Below are 16627 nucleotides of genomic sequence, written 5' to 3' on the forward strand. Positions count from 1 at the left end.
TAGATCTAAAAGATTGTTTTTACACTATCCCTCTTGCTCCTCAGGATTGTCCTCGCTTTGCCTTCAGTGTACCCTCTACTAACTTTGCTCAGCCGATGGCTCGATATCACTGGAAAGTACTGCCGCAAGACATGGCTAATAGCCCAACACTTTGTCAAAAATTCGTTGCTGCTGCTCTCTCTACCACACAAATTTCTTTCCCTGATATATACATAGTGCACTATATAGATGATATTCTTCTTGCCCACAACAATGAGACCAGGTTGCTTGCTACATACGGCTCCCTTAAAGTCTCCCTCACTAACGCTGGACTTTGTATTGCTAAAGAAAAGGTACAAACTTTTCCCCCTTTTTCTTATCTAGGATTTCGCCTGGAGCGTACCAGTTTCTATACCCAACCTGTTAAATTGTCTAGAGATAATTTGGTTACTCTTAATGATTTTCAAAAGCTTCTTGGCGACATCAATTGGCTCCGTCCCCCGCTGCGCTTAACAACAGGACAACTACAGCCCTTATTTAACATTCTTAAAGGCGATCCTCATCCTTCCTCCCCTAGGACCTTGACACCGGAAGGGAAACAGGCACTCCAGCTGGTAAAAGCTACTATTTCCCAGCAGCAGTCTGGGTATTGTGATTATCAGAAACCCTGGGGACTATATGTCTTGCCCTCCTCTCACTCTCCTACTGGAGTTCTTTTCCAGGAAACCCCCCTGCGCTGGATCCATCTTCCCTCATCTCCTTCTCGTGTTTTAACACCCTATCATGTCCTTGTTTCCAAAATTATTGCCAAAGGCCGAACGGAATCTGTCCTGTATCTCGGGCAAGAGCCTTCCTTTATTTGTGTTCCCTTTTCTTGTGAACAACAGTCCTGGCTCTTTCAGTTCTCTGATGACTGGGGATTGGCGCTCGCCAATTATCCTGGGCAAATCATTCAGCATTATCCCCCTAACAGATTGCTGCAATTTGCATGTACTCATTCCTTTTTGTTTCCTAGGGTTGTTCGCCAGCAGCCCCTTCCTGATGGAATTACTGTCTTTACAGATGGCTCGTCAAATGGCGTCGCCGGACTTGTTATTGCTGGGATTCCATATTCCTGTCAAACTTCCTATCAATCGGCACAGGAAGTTGAACTCTTTGCCGTTCTCCGTGCTCTGCAACAAGTTCCTCACAGCCTTAATCTTTATTCTGACAGCCATTATGTAGTTCGTGCTCTCACGGTCCTTGAGACGGTGCCTTTTATAGGAGCCGTTAAATCTTCTATCTATACTCTATTTTCTCTCATTCAGCAACTTCTTCAAACCCGGACGTCACCATGTTTCTTTGGTCACATTCGAGCGCACACTAACCTGCCGGGACCATTAACTTCTGGTAACGCTCTCGCAGATCAGGCCACACACAGCATTTATTCCCTTACCCCCATTTCTGCTGCACAAGCTTCTCATGCCCTTCATCATCAAAATAGCCATTCTTTACGTTTGCAATTTGGTATTAGCCGAGAAGCTGCCCGGCAAATAGTTAAAGCTTGCCCTACCTGCCCGCAATTCTTTGTGGTGCCTTCCTATGGTGTTAATCCCCGTGGGCTATTACCCAACACACTATGACAAATGGATGTCACACACATTCCCTCTTTTGGAAAACTCAAATATGTGCATGTGACTGTTGACACCTTTTCTGGCTTCCTTTTAGCCTCCCTTCAATCCGGGGAAGCTAGCCGTCATTGCATTCAGCATTGCTTGCGTTGTTTTGCTACCATGGGGATGCCCCGCTGTTTAAAAACTGACAATGGTCCTGGATATACTGGTAAAGCTTTTCAAAGTTTCTGCAGTCGTTTTGGCATCACACACAAAACCGGTATCCCTTACAACCCCCAGGGGCAAGGTATTGTTGAACGTGCTCATCAGACGTTAAAACATCAACTTAATAAATTGAAAAGGGGGACAGTGTACGGAGACACCCCTACTAACCTTCTTTATCACGCCCTATTCGTTCTGAACTTTCTGACTCTGGACCGCGATGGGCGTTCTGCAGCTCAGCGATTTTGGCATCATGATGCGACAAAGGCACGTCCTCTGGTAAAATGGAAGGATCCATTGGATGGCAAGCGGTACGGCCCCGATCCTGTGTTAATCTGGGGAAGGGGTCATGTTTGTGTTTTTCCACAGGATGCCGAAACACCGCGCTGGCTCCCGGAAAGGCTGGTACGCACGGCGGAGGCGATCCCTGACTGCCCAGATGCAACGCTTGACCCTGAGGGAGACTGCCCCGTTGCCGACCAGTCAGCAGCTGAGAACACTGCTGCATGAGGCTCGCATAAATGCCGCTGAATCATCCTCGTCTTCTCCAACTGCAATTCTTATATCTTTGCTGCTCCTTTTAAATCAGATAGGCTTTGTCACCGCGGATAAATCCTCTGCTCGCCCAGTATTCGGGCAAGGGGCTTATCTCCTTGCTCTGATTGTATCTAGCTCGCCTTTTTCTTCTGAGGGAAACGTCTTCCTGTCATGGGCTCATTCTTATGCTGATTTTCACAACAGCTCCGCCTGCTGGGTTTGTACTGCTATGCCTTTGTCTGTAGTCGATGGGTTTCCTTGGTGGGTATCACCTATACAACAAATGCATTTTCCTGCAGTCTGTGACTTTTTAATCCAGTATAAGCAAACTCACAGAAGTCTCATCACTCTAAATGTCTCTGCCCTTCCTGAGTGTAACGACATGGGTCATCAGAAGGCGAGCTCCTCGCTACAGTTCAACGTTAATGCGAGTTATAAGACTGTTGAAGATGCATACCGCACTTATTCTAATACCAACAAAAATAAGACTCGTGCAAGTCGGTTTTTTGGAGATTATTATCAGATCTGGGATGAATACTTTTGGATGACCCCGGAGAAAGGACAGTTGCTGAGACAAGCGGACATTTGCTGGGAACAATGAGAACATCAACCCCATTTTGGGGGAAAAGACTATGGCAAACATTTGTTGAAGCATGTGGGCATTACCCCTATTTCTATGTGTACTCAGATGATTGATGTAACCTTTAATTGTAATGCTTCCACCCTCTGGCCGGGATCCGATTGGGAAAATAGTCCCGGTATAAGATGGGTGGCTCCTAACGGGACAAAATGGATTTGTGGCTCTAATGTTTGGCCCTGGCTTCCCATTGGTTGGGTGGGACGCTGTAGTCTCAGATTTGTGTTTGCTCCTGGCCGAATCACTCGCTCTCCTATAAAAAACCCCGCTAATCTTCCCCTTTTAAAAGCTCGTTGGTCTCGGTCGGTTTTTCACTAGTATGATTATTTAACTGCTGTTTTTGTTCCTTCCCTTGGCAATGCTGATATCATGGCACATGTAGATGCCCTAACAAATTTTAAGCAGCAAGCCCTCCTAGATGCAAAAAGAGCTATAGAGGCTTTAAATGAAGAACAAAAGCAAATGCGGAAAGCTGTTTTGCAAAACCGCATGGCCTTAGATATCCTCACTGCCGCTCAGGGAGGGACCTGTGCTGTTATAAAAATAGAGTGCTGTGTTTATATTCCTGATTTGTCTTCCAACGTTTCCGATGCTGTTAATGATATGAAGGAGCAAGTAGAGGCTATGCAAGACTCCTCTGTGCCATTTTTGGAACAAGTCAAATCATGGTTTCATACAGACTGGTGGAAATCTTTGCTTCTGATTCTGCTTGTGGTTGTATGTGTGCTCTGTTGTGGTCCTTGTATTGTACAATGCTTATCCAATTTTATCACTCGCCAGCTCATGGCATTCACCCGTATTAAAAGGAATAGCTAGCTCTTGTCTCATTGCCACCCTACTTCCTGACGACTCTTTTTGATTGCCCTCGCCTAATAGATCTTTATCCAACATTAAAGAAATAAAAAGGGGGAGCTGTGGGGAGCGGTGCGCCTCGGGTGCCTGCCCTGGGAGCAGTCCTTGTTTCAAGGAGCCTGTAAAGGCAATTGCCCCCTGTCCCGCCACCCCTTTGACCATGTTGGATAAACATCAACCGTGGGCTAAGGCAGATGGAGGCAGGTGGGAAGGGTCACAGTAGCTTAAGTTTAAGAGAAAAACAAGTTTGTTATTACCTTGCCTCTGACGGCCTGAGAGGAAGAAGTCATTGTGTAAAAGAACAATTCTTTCTGTAACCATGGGGATATACATTCCTGATGTACTGACTAAAACTTTGTTTGTCCTTGCATATATAAGGAGCACTCTACATAATAAAGCATTGCTGTTATACACTGCAATCCTCTCGACCCCATCTTTTCTCTCCTTCTTTTTTCTAAGCCAACAGAAGCCGATTCATGCCAAACGTTGAATCGTCCGTGCAGGCACGGGCAATCTACCAACTATCCTATCTTCGTTTCAAGGCTTCATGCTTGATCTTGGAGTAAGCTCATAGAATAACTATTCTCTCTTTCTCCCACTACTTTTCTTTTTCCAAAATTTTTCAGTTCAGTTCAGTTCAGTTCAGTCGCTCAGTTATTAATGTATAATTTACATATAGTAACAATCACCCTTTGACTATATATTTTTGTGATTTTAAACAAACATTTGTAGTCATGTAGTCATAGCCATATTCAAGCCATAGAATGATCCCCTGCATGTGTGCTAAGTTGCTTCAGTCCTGTCCAACTCTGTGAGACCCCATGGACTGTAGGTTGCTAGGCTCCTCTGTCCATTGGATTCTCCAGGCAAGAATACTGAAGTGGGTTGCCATGCCTTCCTTTAGGGTATCTTCCTGACCCAGGAATCGAACCCCTGTCTCTTATGTCTCTTGTATTGACAGGCAGGTTCTTTACCACTAGCACCATCTCGGGAACCCCTAGAAAAGTCCTATCACCCCCTAAAATTGGCCCACGCCCCTTTCTAGTAAACCCTGTCCCCCAAGCAGCCACTGTGACCATAGATCTATTTCTGTGCTTATAGTTTCAGCTTTTTCAGAAAGTAATCATATAAACAATTGTAAAAGTGGAATCAAATAATATGTAGTCTTTTACACTACTTCTTTTTCATTTCTTTGGTTTAAAAAATACCTTCAGTTTCAGACCACACCCTCTAGAGCCAGAACCCACATCTCTAAGAATGAGAGTAGAAAACTTCTGCTTTTTTCTGTGACTTCTTGCTCCCCAGAGTATATATTCTCCTTCCTTATTTCCACCACACACCCCAAAGCAGCAGTTTCTTCCACTCATATTGCTCAGAAAATCTGGAGAAAATTCCACAATAATGTACTCTGATATCTTTATAAAATAATGAACTCACTCTTACTTTTCAATGATTTACCCTCTGTTCCCAATTTTTCCTATTTCCTTCTGTAATTGTTTCAAAATTTACCATTTTCCCATTAACTTATCTATACTCTCTTCATTCTTGGTGGTGCCCTCACCTTCTGTTTTACAGAAGAAATGTAAGTCTTTAAGTAGCATCATTTAATGGCATTTTTTATATTCTCAGCCATCTTCTCTTCTTTCATGTCAGTATCACCAAATACAATTATTGTTAAGAAATAAGATTCAACCATGACACTGTTGCTAATCGCAAGGAAGTGATTACTGGCTACAAGCAGGAAGTTTTGGTGTAGTAATGGAAGTGAAAGCCTGATTGCAGGACACAGCATGAATGGACACAGCCTATCATATAAAGACTGTTCATAAATGCAGTATGCAGTCTTTCCTATGACCTCTTTTCCATTTCTTCACGTATGATGTTGGGTGATTGACATCATCCTATCAACTTATTCTTACTTCTACATTTGGCTGTAATATACTTACTTGGAGAAAAAAATTGTTTGACCATATTTAGCTTGTCATGTAGTAGCTTCCTTAAGCCACAGTGCATCTAGATCAGGATTTCTCAGTGGCAGCCGTATTGACATTTGGGGCTGGATAATTCTTTGTCTGGGGTTTTGTACATTGCAGGATGTTTAGCAGCACTGGCCTCTACCCACTAGATGTTAAGAGCATCCTCCCAAGCAATTGTGACAACTAAAGATACCTCCAGACATTGCCGAATGTTCCTACAGACAAAATCACCCTCTCCATGCATCACTGCTCTAGAGGGTACAAAGTTCTATATTTCCCAGTTGTTCATGAAGTAATTGCTTTGCATTTTCAGTTAACAATGGCAATTCAAAGGCCGTATCACCATCAAATGATTGATCAACCAACCCATTGGCTTCTTCCTCACTCTAGGCTGCTGTCTTTAGAAAATTTGAAATTGTAAACTCTTTTTCTGTCCCTTTTTAAAAAGACAAAAATCTTTTTAAAACTTCCTACCATTTTTTCCCCTTTTTTGGCCTCACTGTGAAGCTTGTAGATTCTCAGTTCCCTGACAAGGGATTGAACCCAGGGCTGCAGCAGTGAAAGCCTGGAATCTTAACCACTAAGCCACCAGGGAACATCCTTTCTTGTTAGTTTTACAACCCAAGAATGTCTTTCTCAGGGATGAGAGCCATCATTTTGAAATATAATTGTCAAGAAGAAACCTTTCTGATCTAGTATCTCTGGGAGGGTAAGAGTCTAAACTTCACAGAAATCAATTACTGCTAGAGTTATTAGAAATTAATAAAGTGGCTAGGTTTAAGTTCAGGATATAAGAATCAGTGTAGTATTCTTAACAGTTATAGTTCTCAAATTTCTTAGTAGCAACACACAGAACCAATCCTAACTGTATCTATCTATACCACACAGTCTCTTGGAAAGTCTGATAATCAAGTTTGGAAGATATGAGCTCAGGACAATGACACTGTCCTAGAAGGGAGTACACTGCTGACCCTGGTGAGCAGACTCTGGTTTTCCTAACATGGAAACAGACTCTACTACATTCCACTGAATGCCTGGACCACTAACTTCTTTAGAAATGGATGCCACATAGTTCCTGCTTCTCACATTTGTCTTTTCTTAGTTAAAATCTCAGACTGAAATTTCTAATCTCAGAACCAAGGTCCTATGTCTACATTCTAGCTGAAATAAATACCAAAAAAGCGAGTTTTTGTTTTCTGCCTTGGGAGTTAGTGGTAGGAGTAGTGTGGGGATTCCTGCAATTTATGGCATTGTTCAAAGATGCTTGGTACCTGCAATGGGTGTTTAACATGAATAGAAATTGAATCAGATAGTAACCACACAAATGTAAAATCATAGAAAAAAGTTATTGAGAAATGTGAGCTACTTTCATAAAGAGAATTAGCAAAATATTATTTAGTGTAAAACATTTTAGTATTTCTTGGTTAAAAGAAACTATATAACAGAGTACATATCCCAAGTTAATTTATAAATTTTGAATGATTGAATGCTCTCAAGAACAAATGCAGTGTTTATCAAACTGAATGAAGAGGTTCAAAATAAGAATACAAGGCAACAAAAATACTTCATAATTCAAAGAATAGTTCTCTATCTAAATCACTACAGTAAAAAATAATACAATATTACTTAACTAGCTTAATTACATAAACATAGATTAATAAAAATTTGAAAGCATAGAAATGGAGATAAAAATTGACATACTTTATAATTCAATAAGCTGATTAAATAATAGGTCAATAAAGGAAATATTTCATAAATTAGCATATTTAGTTGGTGTGTAGCATAAAAAATATAATTTACACATTATTGCAGATGGATTGAAGAGTTTAATAACTAACAAAAAAGATTTTAATTATTAATCATTTAAGAGTATCCCTGGTAACTTAGACTGGTTAATCTTTGTTGCTACAACCTTTATAAACTCATGTCAAATTATATGAGATTGCATAGCAAAGAAAACTAAAATAATTAAGTAAGAGGGACTGAGAAAATAGTTTTTACTGTTATAAAACACAGATTTCTAAGATTTATAAAACTTTTTACATAATGGCTAAAGAATAAAAATATTTAAAATTAAAATGAATAATATGAGAGCAAAATAAAAATTGTAAATATATTTATTTCTTCATCTATCACATTAAAAATAAAGGTAAAATATTCCAGATATAAAGATTAAAAATCTCCATACTACCCAATGTGTATATATTTTATGTACTTTTATGTTCCAGGCACCAGTTATGATTTCAACCACCTAATAGAATCTCTCTGCATATTTGTTGTATGAATTCATAAATCACTGGAGACATGTAGAACTGACATGGCCACACATTCCCAATAGCCACATAAAATGATTTAACATTTTTGGAAAACAGTATAGTCACATACTCAAAGCAGCTTACCATTTCACACGCTTTGACTCAGCAATCCCATGCCATGAAATTATGAAGAGTAGAAATTAAATTTCTAGCATGAATGAATAATTGGAAAAAAAGTATATGTATAAAATAGGTAAATGGTTCAATGTATTATGATATGAATTCCATTGAATTCTGTGTATTCAAGAAAATTTTATTAGTAAAACTATGTAAATATGCATAATAATTGTATATGTTTGTACCAGTATGTAAACTTGGCATTTAAAAGATAAAAATATAAATGGACATTTGGAATTAAACAATTGGTGAGTGGAATTGTGGATAAATTATCATTCAGTTCAGTTCAGTTCAGTCGCTCAGTCGTGTCCGACTCTCCGCGACCCCATGAATCACAGCACGCCAGGCCTCCCTATCCATCACCAACTCCCGGAGTTCACTCAAACTCATGTCCACAGAGTCGGTGATGCCATCCAGCCATCTCATTCTCGGCCGTCCCCTTCTCCTCCCGCCCCCAACCTTTCCCAGCATCAGAGTCTTTTCCAGTGAGTCAACTCGTCGCATGAGGAGGCCAAAGTATTGCAGTTTCAGCTTTAGCATCAGTCTTCCAATGAACACCCAGGATCGATCTCCCTTAGAATGGACTGGTTGGATCTCCTTGCGGTACAAGGGACTCTCAAGAGTCTTCTCCAACACCACAGTTCAAAAGAATCGATTCTTCGGTGATCAGCTTTCTTCACAGTCCAACTCTCACATCCATACATGACCACGGGAAAGACCATAGCCTTGACTAGACGGACCTTTGTTGGCAAAGTAATGTCTCTGCTTTTTAATATATTATCAAGGATGGTCATAACTTTCCTTCCAAGGAGTAAGCGTCTTTTAATTTCATGGCTGCAATCAGCATCTGCAGTGATTTTGGAGCCCCCAAAAATAAAGTCTGATACTGTTTCCACTGTTTTTCCATCTATTTCCCATGAAGTGATGGGACCAGATGCCATGATCTTTGTTTTCTGAATATTGAGCTTCAAGCCAACCTTTTCACTCTCCTCTTTCACTTTCATCAAGAGGCTTTTGAGTTCCTCTTCACTTTCTGCCATAAGGGTAGTGTCATCTGCATATCTGAGATTATTGATATTTCTCCCGGCAATCTTGATTCCAGCTGGTGCTTCTTCCAGCCCAGCGTTCCTCGTGATGTACTCTGCATATAAGTTAAATAAGCAAGGTGACAATATACAGCTCTATTTATCACTATTATTGCTGTAATTTTGTCTATGCTGTTTTTCCAAAAGTGCTATGTTTGTTGATATGACCTGATATATGTTTGTGTCTGCATGTCTATATGTATTGGGAGGAAAAGGAAAGTAGTGGACCTACATTAAAATATTATATATAATTGTTTATTTTCTCTTAATTTGAAAGAATAACAAAAAGTCTTATTTCAGTGTCTAAAAAATTGAAAATGTCAAATGAAGCATTTCCATTATGATTATGGTTATAGTATTTGGTTTATCAACAGGAAAAAAAGTGTTGTTTTTCCCCAACATTACTGTATACATATTTTAGGCATGCTCAGTTGCTCAGTCCTGTCTGACTCTTTGGCAGTGTTTACCATTTATATATAATGGATTCCAGTCATTAAATATGCTCCTTGTGTGTAATAGTGGACAGCCATCAACAAGAGGACAAAAATGTTGTTTTCCTGGTGAATTCACCACCCAACAGTAACTTTCTTAAAGCTCCCTTCATGGCTTCATTCCTCAAGCTGTAGATCATAGGGTTCAGTGTTGGGGGCACTACTGTATAAAAGATGGATATGATAATGTCGGAAGCAGTTGGAGAGTCTGAAGTTGGTCTGAGGAACTCAAAAATGCCTGTGCAAAGAAAAAATGACACAACAAAGAGGTGGGGCAGGCAGGTAGAGAAGGCCTTGGAGCGGCCCTCGGCAGAGGGTATTCTTAGAACTGTGGGGAAGATTTGCACATAGGAGAGAACGATGGAGACGAAGCAGATGAACGCCAGCACGGTCATGAAAGCAGCCACTCCAATCACGCCTAGGTAATCACTGGAGCAAGAGAGCTTCACCAACTGGGGGATATCACAGAAGAACTGGTGGATTATTTTGGCCCTACAGAATGTGATGGAGAATGTGGCAGCTGTATACAAGATTCCAGAGATGCCACCACTCAGCCATACAGCTATCATAGCCCGCTTACAGGCTCTGGGATCCATAATGACTTCATAGTGCAGTGGGAGGCAAATGGCAGCATAGCGATCATAAGACATCACTGTGAGAATGGCCACCTCAACCCAGGCCAAAGATGTGAAGAAGAAAACCTGAAGTATGCACTGACCGTGGACAATATAGCCACTGCCTGTCAGTGAATTTTCAATGGACTGGGGGACCGTGACAGAAATGAAGGAGAGGTCCAGGAGCGAAAGGTGTTTCAAGAAGTAGTACATTGGGGTTTGGAGATGTTGGTCCAGAGTGGTGATGGCGATAATCAGGAGGTTTTCTGCTAAGGTTAATAAGTATATTAACAAGAAAAGCAATGCGTGTAAGATCTGCAGCTCACGGTTGTTGGAAAACCCCATGAGGAGGAATCCACTCATTGTGGTTACATTTGCCATAACCATTTTGAAGGTACAAATTGTGTTGGCAGCTGGAAGATAAAGAGGATGGAGGAAATGCAGTAGAGAGATGTTAAAATAAATTATTCATTTATTCATCAGTGCTTCTTTCAACAATTAATTTCTGAGTACTTGTCATTCATCAGCTGTGCCCTAGACGTTGGGGACTCAAAGATGAAGATATGCATATCTTGTGTTCAGGGAGCTTACAGAAAACACCAGTAAACCTGAGTGCAAATGTGATCAGAGTCACTGGTCCTGTCACAGAAAAATGGTTGCATTTCCACCACTAAAAACACTATTCCATTTCCACAAGGTAAAACTTGTTGCTTCACTCTAAGTCAAGAACAGAAATTCAGTGATCAGTTCTTGATTAGAAGTTTCTCAAAACTGGACAGATTATATTGCTCTATTTTAGTATATTGAAGGGCCCTTTAGAGGATTTGTGGTTGAATGGGATGATCCCTAAGGTTCTTCCCTGGTAAGCCATTCCATTACAGAGAAAAGCCCTAAATTGTGAGGCCAAGGACCAAATTATGCAGTTATTGCCTTTCCAGTTAGCATTTTATTTAATAAGCACATCTTGAAATCAAGAACAAAAAAACTTTTTAAAGGGAATATTTACATTTCACTATCATATTTAGTGTTTAATCTGTCTAGGGCTTCTTCTGGTACCTTCCAGCTTTCTCTTTGAAATTTCATTTCATTTCATTCCTCTTCACATTGTCTTCAGCTAAAGTCATTAAGTATGTATTGACTGTTTACTACATGCAAAGGCATTTGCAAAGAAGAGGAAGAAAGAGTGGTTGCTCAGAGGTGGCTTTCAGTGTGGAAGGAAAACTTTCAAAAACCCAATATACAACTTCAGAAAGAGACTCTGAAGAAGTATGAAGTAGTCTACAATTCAGAAAATAAATAAATCAAGTGTTAGGCCATTGTATAGTGTTTTGGGCTTTGCAGGATCGAGATAAACAAAAGTTCTCCCCTTATTAAAATATACCTCAGTATATGAGAGCTGACCAGTCACTTAGTCACGATCCTCTCATATTCCTTAATTTTTTTCTCTGCCTGTGAGTTCTAGGCAGCAGCTGGGGAAAAAAAAAAGCTGAATGAATCAATCTCTTTGAGTTTTATTCTGAACCATGTGAAAGATTGAGGGTAGGAGTAGAAGGGGTGTCAGAGGAGACATGAGGGAGACAGAATAAATATGAACTGTGAACAGGAAAGTTCACAGAATAGAGAAGGAAAGTAAATGAGAGAGGCTACTGAACTCACAAAAGCCTCTCAGACTGCTGAGAGGTTAGGAGGGGGTTGCTGATCTAAATAAGATTCTCTTAGATAGGGCTAGCGACTGAACGACAAATGTGAAATCGCACCAGAAAGTTTTGCGTGTGTGTCTCATTAATTCATGTTCTTAGAAATCACACCTCCTCTGTGAAGAATGACTCAACATTTATGCCCCGCTTCTACATTCTATTGTCTGGCAGGGGTCAGTAGTATTAGATTTACAAATTTGTATGGTATTAAATTTAAATTTTAAACTTTTGTTTTGGCTGCCAAATTAAAAGTCTTTCTCTATGCATGTGAATTTCAAAGTTAATTTAGAATATCACCCACTTAATCCATTTTTATTAAAGCTTCCCACAGCTAATAGAAAACAGAAAGAATTAAAGAGTAAAGGCTATGCTTTCAACAGTTTCTCCCTTTCTGCCTTGGAGAGGCAGTTGCTGCCTGTTTTTTTGTCCCCCTTTTTCTTGAACTGATAAAATAATAAATGACTTTATTATCCATACTTAATTTTATTATTGGTACATTAAGTATTTTAGCCTGCCAAATTTCCACCAGTGCTTATCAACAGTCTGGGAAATAAACTGAAAAATTTTGAGCATCCATTTTCATGAGACAGACACCATGCTAGAGTCTGCCATAAAATATGTCTCAAGTTTTATTTTTTTTATCTTCTATAGCCTAAGCATTTTAATCTCTTTTTCTGAAAGAAAAAACTAAGGTTCAGAATAACTTAAGTGACAGAATTGAATCTAAGTACCAAACCTTTTTCTTTGCAATTCATACCACTGCTTACATCAAAACCTCAATTTATGAAAGACATGCAGAAACATTGGGGAAAAAAGGCAAAATTACACTGAACATTTATCTATTCAAGGCTCATGGTGATATCAGAGACTATGATACCACTATAGTACAATTACTATACTGTTATAGTACAGTATAAGTACTATGCATGTTATAGTGCAATTCTTTACTGAATATTTATGTAAACATATAAAATATTAACCTTTCTTAATATACTGACTTTTCTTAAATTGCTCATTTTGTAATATACTCATGTGAATTAAATATATGACCTTTATTAACAGTTAACTTTCCTTGTTAGAATAAAAGTCTTGCTTTTTCAAATTCAATGTGAAGAATATGAGGTTCTGTCAATTTCCATAAAATACTTTTCTCTTTCAAAATTGTAAAACTTACCACAGCCACTATTGGTGTGTGGGTAGTTATGAAAGCTGATCACAAAATTCTGACCTTTTTCATTTATAATGACATCTTTTAAAACATGCTGTTTCCCTTGAGAATCCAAGGTTTCTGTTGCTGTTGGGATTTTTTTTTTCCCCTCCATCTTTTGTAATGGAAACCTGAACTGAATGATGAGACTATTTCATTTTCTCTACCTCTCTGTCACCTGAACTTAGAACTTTTCACACAGAAGGGAAGTGACTTGATAAACTGTGGGGATTTTGTCCCTTTTCCAATGGTTGCAAACTTTAGTAGAGGTATGGATCACCTAGAGAACTTGATAAAACATAGGTACCTAAACCTCACACTTAGTAATGCTGATTCAGAAGGTTTAATGTTACCTCCATACATTTGAATGCCTAAAAAACTGCCTGACGCTGCTGCTGCTGGACTGAACGTCACATTTGGAGAACCACTGTAATAGCTAAATCATGCATTCCAGAAAGGCAAACAATATTTTAAACATTAAAAGAAATTTTTAATGTCAGTTGTCCTGGGAAACTAGAAATCAGTGTTTATAGAGATCAAGGCCTATGCATTACATCTCAGATTTGAACAGTTATTTTGGGCAACCATTGTGGTCTCTAATAAACATAAAACTATCTACTAAAAGATCCTAAAACAAATTTAGCAACAGTACCTGAGAATCTCATAAAGAGGCCCAGTCCATTAAAATTTATTATTTAAGTATATGCAACTACTTTATAAGCATACTTAAAAATGAATGTAAGTCCACAATATTGTTTTGTAATTTCTGAATTCTGTTACCATCTTTTATATACATTATTAATATTTTCAGTAATAATCATATGACTATAAATTTATTCAATTTATATTACAAAGACTTCTGAAGCTGTAAGGACATAGACTTACTGTTCTAAAGGCTACACAGCATCTGCTGAAGCCTATCTCATTAGTGTATAATAGTAGAATATGCTTATTTTTACAGATGATAAAAAAACACGTATACTCACATAGGGTCGCAAAGAGTTGGACATGACTGAAGTGACTTAGCACATACTCACATGGAGAAACAAATCATTTGCAATGAGTAGAGGTAAATAAGTGAGCTTGGAATCAGACAAATATCACTTTGAATCACATATTTTCTGTTTTTTGAGAAGTCTCAAGAAATCAATCTCTTCTAAATTTACTGTCCTAATTGTAAATGGGGCATAGGTAGAAGAGTTGCTTGATAAAATTAAAAGAAAAATGCATGTAATATACATGACATTTATTAGAGACTGAATAAATAGTTATGGAGAAATAGTTATGGAGAAAGTTATTATAATACATAAAAGGAAGGGAAAATTAATATGGGTACTTAATGCACAAAAAAAACCTGGATGTCTCTTGGAAATCACATAATGCACCATAGATACATTATCTCATGAACACAATCAGCTTATTTGGCAGCAGTCTGGAATCTATTTGTCAAAAGCCAACTTTATTTTTTTCAAGCCTTTTTATTTTTTATTGAGGTATAGCTCATTAACAAACAACGTTGTGATAGTTTTAGGTGAACAATGAAGGGACTCAGCTATACACATGTATTTCTAAAAGCCAGCTTTAAATTATGCTCACCAAGTCCCAAACTAATTGCCTTTTATTTCAGAAAAAATCCTGTAAGATACCTAAAAATAAAAATTGAACTTGTGGAAAGAAGACCAATATCCCTAGAACCATAACATCTTAAATTCTGAAGAATTATGTTTTGAGAAGACTGTAAAGAACAGAAAAGTTAGAAGGGAGTTCTGGAAAGAAATCAGATTTATTCCTCCTACAATCTGAAACATAATAACAGTACCTTTTATTTGTATGGTACTTTAGAGTTTAAAAATGACTTTTAAATGCATCTTTCTCTGAGTGAATTCTTCTTTTGACAGTATCTTCCTCAGAGCTGCCTTCATGGCTTCATTCCGTAAACTATAGATAACTGGATTGAGCGTTGGAGGTATCACAGTATAGAAGATGGAGAACATGAGATCCATAGCCGACTGGGACTCAGAAGGGGGCCTTAGAAACTCAAAGCCTGCAGCTGAGAGGAAGAAGGTGACTACAAATAGGTGGGGTAGGCAGGTGGAGAAGACTTTGGTTCTTCCCTCAGATGATGGAATTCTCAGCACTGCAGAGAAGATGCGAATGTAGGAAAGCACAATAGAGGTCAAACAGATAAATGCTGTTGAGGTTGTGAATGCAGCAACTGCAATCTCATTAATGAATTCATAAGAGCAGGCTAGTTTCAGCATCTGAGGAACATCACAGAAGAATTGGTGAATGACTCTCTCCCCACAGAGCGGTATGGAGAAGTTAACAGCTGCGTGCATGAGCCCAGAGAGGCCCCCAGCAACCCACACAGCTATCACTGCATGCCTACAGGCACAGGGGTCCATAATGGTCTCATATTGCAGTGGTTGACAAATGGCTACATACCGGTCATAAGACATCACTGTGAGGATGGCCACTTCTGATGAGGCCAGAGCTATGAAGAAGAAGACTTGAAGAATGCACTGACCAAGGGAAATGTAACCATTGTTCATAAGTGAATTTGTGATGGACTGGGGGACTGTGACAGAGATGAAACACAGGTCCAGAAGAGAGAGGTGCTTCAAGAAGTGATACATGGGGGAATGGAGGCGATGGTCCAAGGTAGTTATGGTGATAATGAGGAGGTTGCCTGTCAAGGCCAGCAGGTATGTCACCAAAAACAGCAGTGCATGTAAAATCTGAAGCTTATGGTCAGCAGAAAACCCCATGAGGAGGAATCCACTCACTGAGGTCAGGTTGGCCATGGTCAGTCTGAAGATAGCAAGATTGACTCTGTTTAGGAAAGAATGTATGATATTGATATAGCTATTAGTCAAGTAACTAAGTGTACTCAGCAAAGAGCTACTAAAATCAAAACAAGTTTATCTTCATGGGAATGTGGTGATATTTAATTCAGAAAAATCTTTAGCCCTTTTTCAAAAACTGAACTTCTAAATGTGATCAACAGCTTCACATAGGTTGAAAAAAGTTATGAGAATTTTCTGGAGAGATAATAAGCAGATAAAGTCTTGATGGTTTATGAATGAGCAGATGAAAGATAAATTTTCCTATTTTTTGAAACAGATAACAGTGACAGGGAGATGATTGGGAGAAGAAATGAGTTCTGATGGGAGAAGCCCAGTCGGAGGTGTGCCAACCATAAAGTTGGATGTGAAGATTTGGAACTCAGAAGACTATGGCAGTGCTTGAAACATCCCCAATTCAGTAAGAGTGCTCTTACAAGAGTACTTTTGAGTTCAAAAAAGG

At 39.1% G+C, this 16627-nt stretch overlaps 2 protein-coding genes and 1 pseudogene across 2 annotated transcripts; 1 reads left to right on the top strand and 2 right to left on the bottom strand.

Moving 5' to 3' along the window:
- The first annotated feature begins 2314 nt into the window (after window positions 1-2314).
- Window positions 2315-4177, top strand: LOC129557762 (endogenous retrovirus group PABLB member 1 Env polyprotein-like; annotated as a pseudogene).
- Window positions 4178-9841: 5664 nt separating this feature from the next.
- Window positions 9842-10804, bottom strand: LOC129557773 (olfactory receptor 14J1-like). Its single transcript, XM_088831308.1, has one exon. It carries the CDS (start codon window positions 10802-10804, stop codon window positions 9842-9844), a length of 963 nt encoding a protein of 320 aa, XP_088687434.1.
- Window positions 10805-15159: 4355 nt separating this feature from the next.
- On the bottom strand, window positions 15160-16125 carry LOC129557770 (olfactory receptor 14J1-like). The gene has a single exon (XM_088831301.1). It carries the CDS (start codon window positions 16123-16125, stop codon window positions 15160-15162), a length of 966 nt encoding a protein of 321 aa, XP_088687427.1.
- Between the last annotated feature and the right edge of the window lie 502 nt (window positions 16126-16627).

Source organism: Moschus berezovskii, chromosome 23, assembly GCF_049115385.1.
Source record: "Moschus berezovskii isolate FMDL1 chromosome 23, NW_MosBer_1.0, whole genome shotgun sequence".
Taxonomy (NCBI): domain Eukaryota; kingdom Metazoa; phylum Chordata; class Mammalia; order Artiodactyla; family Moschidae; genus Moschus; species Moschus berezovskii.

Coding starts and splice junctions, on each gene's coding strand:
- LOC129557773 (XM_088831308.1), bottom strand. CDS start 10,804: ATGGTTATGGCAAATGTAACCACAATGAGTGGATTCCTCCTCATGGGG.
- LOC129557770 (XM_088831301.1), bottom strand. CDS start 16,125: ATGGCCAACCTGACCTCAGTGAGTGGATTCCTCCTCATGGGGTTTTCT.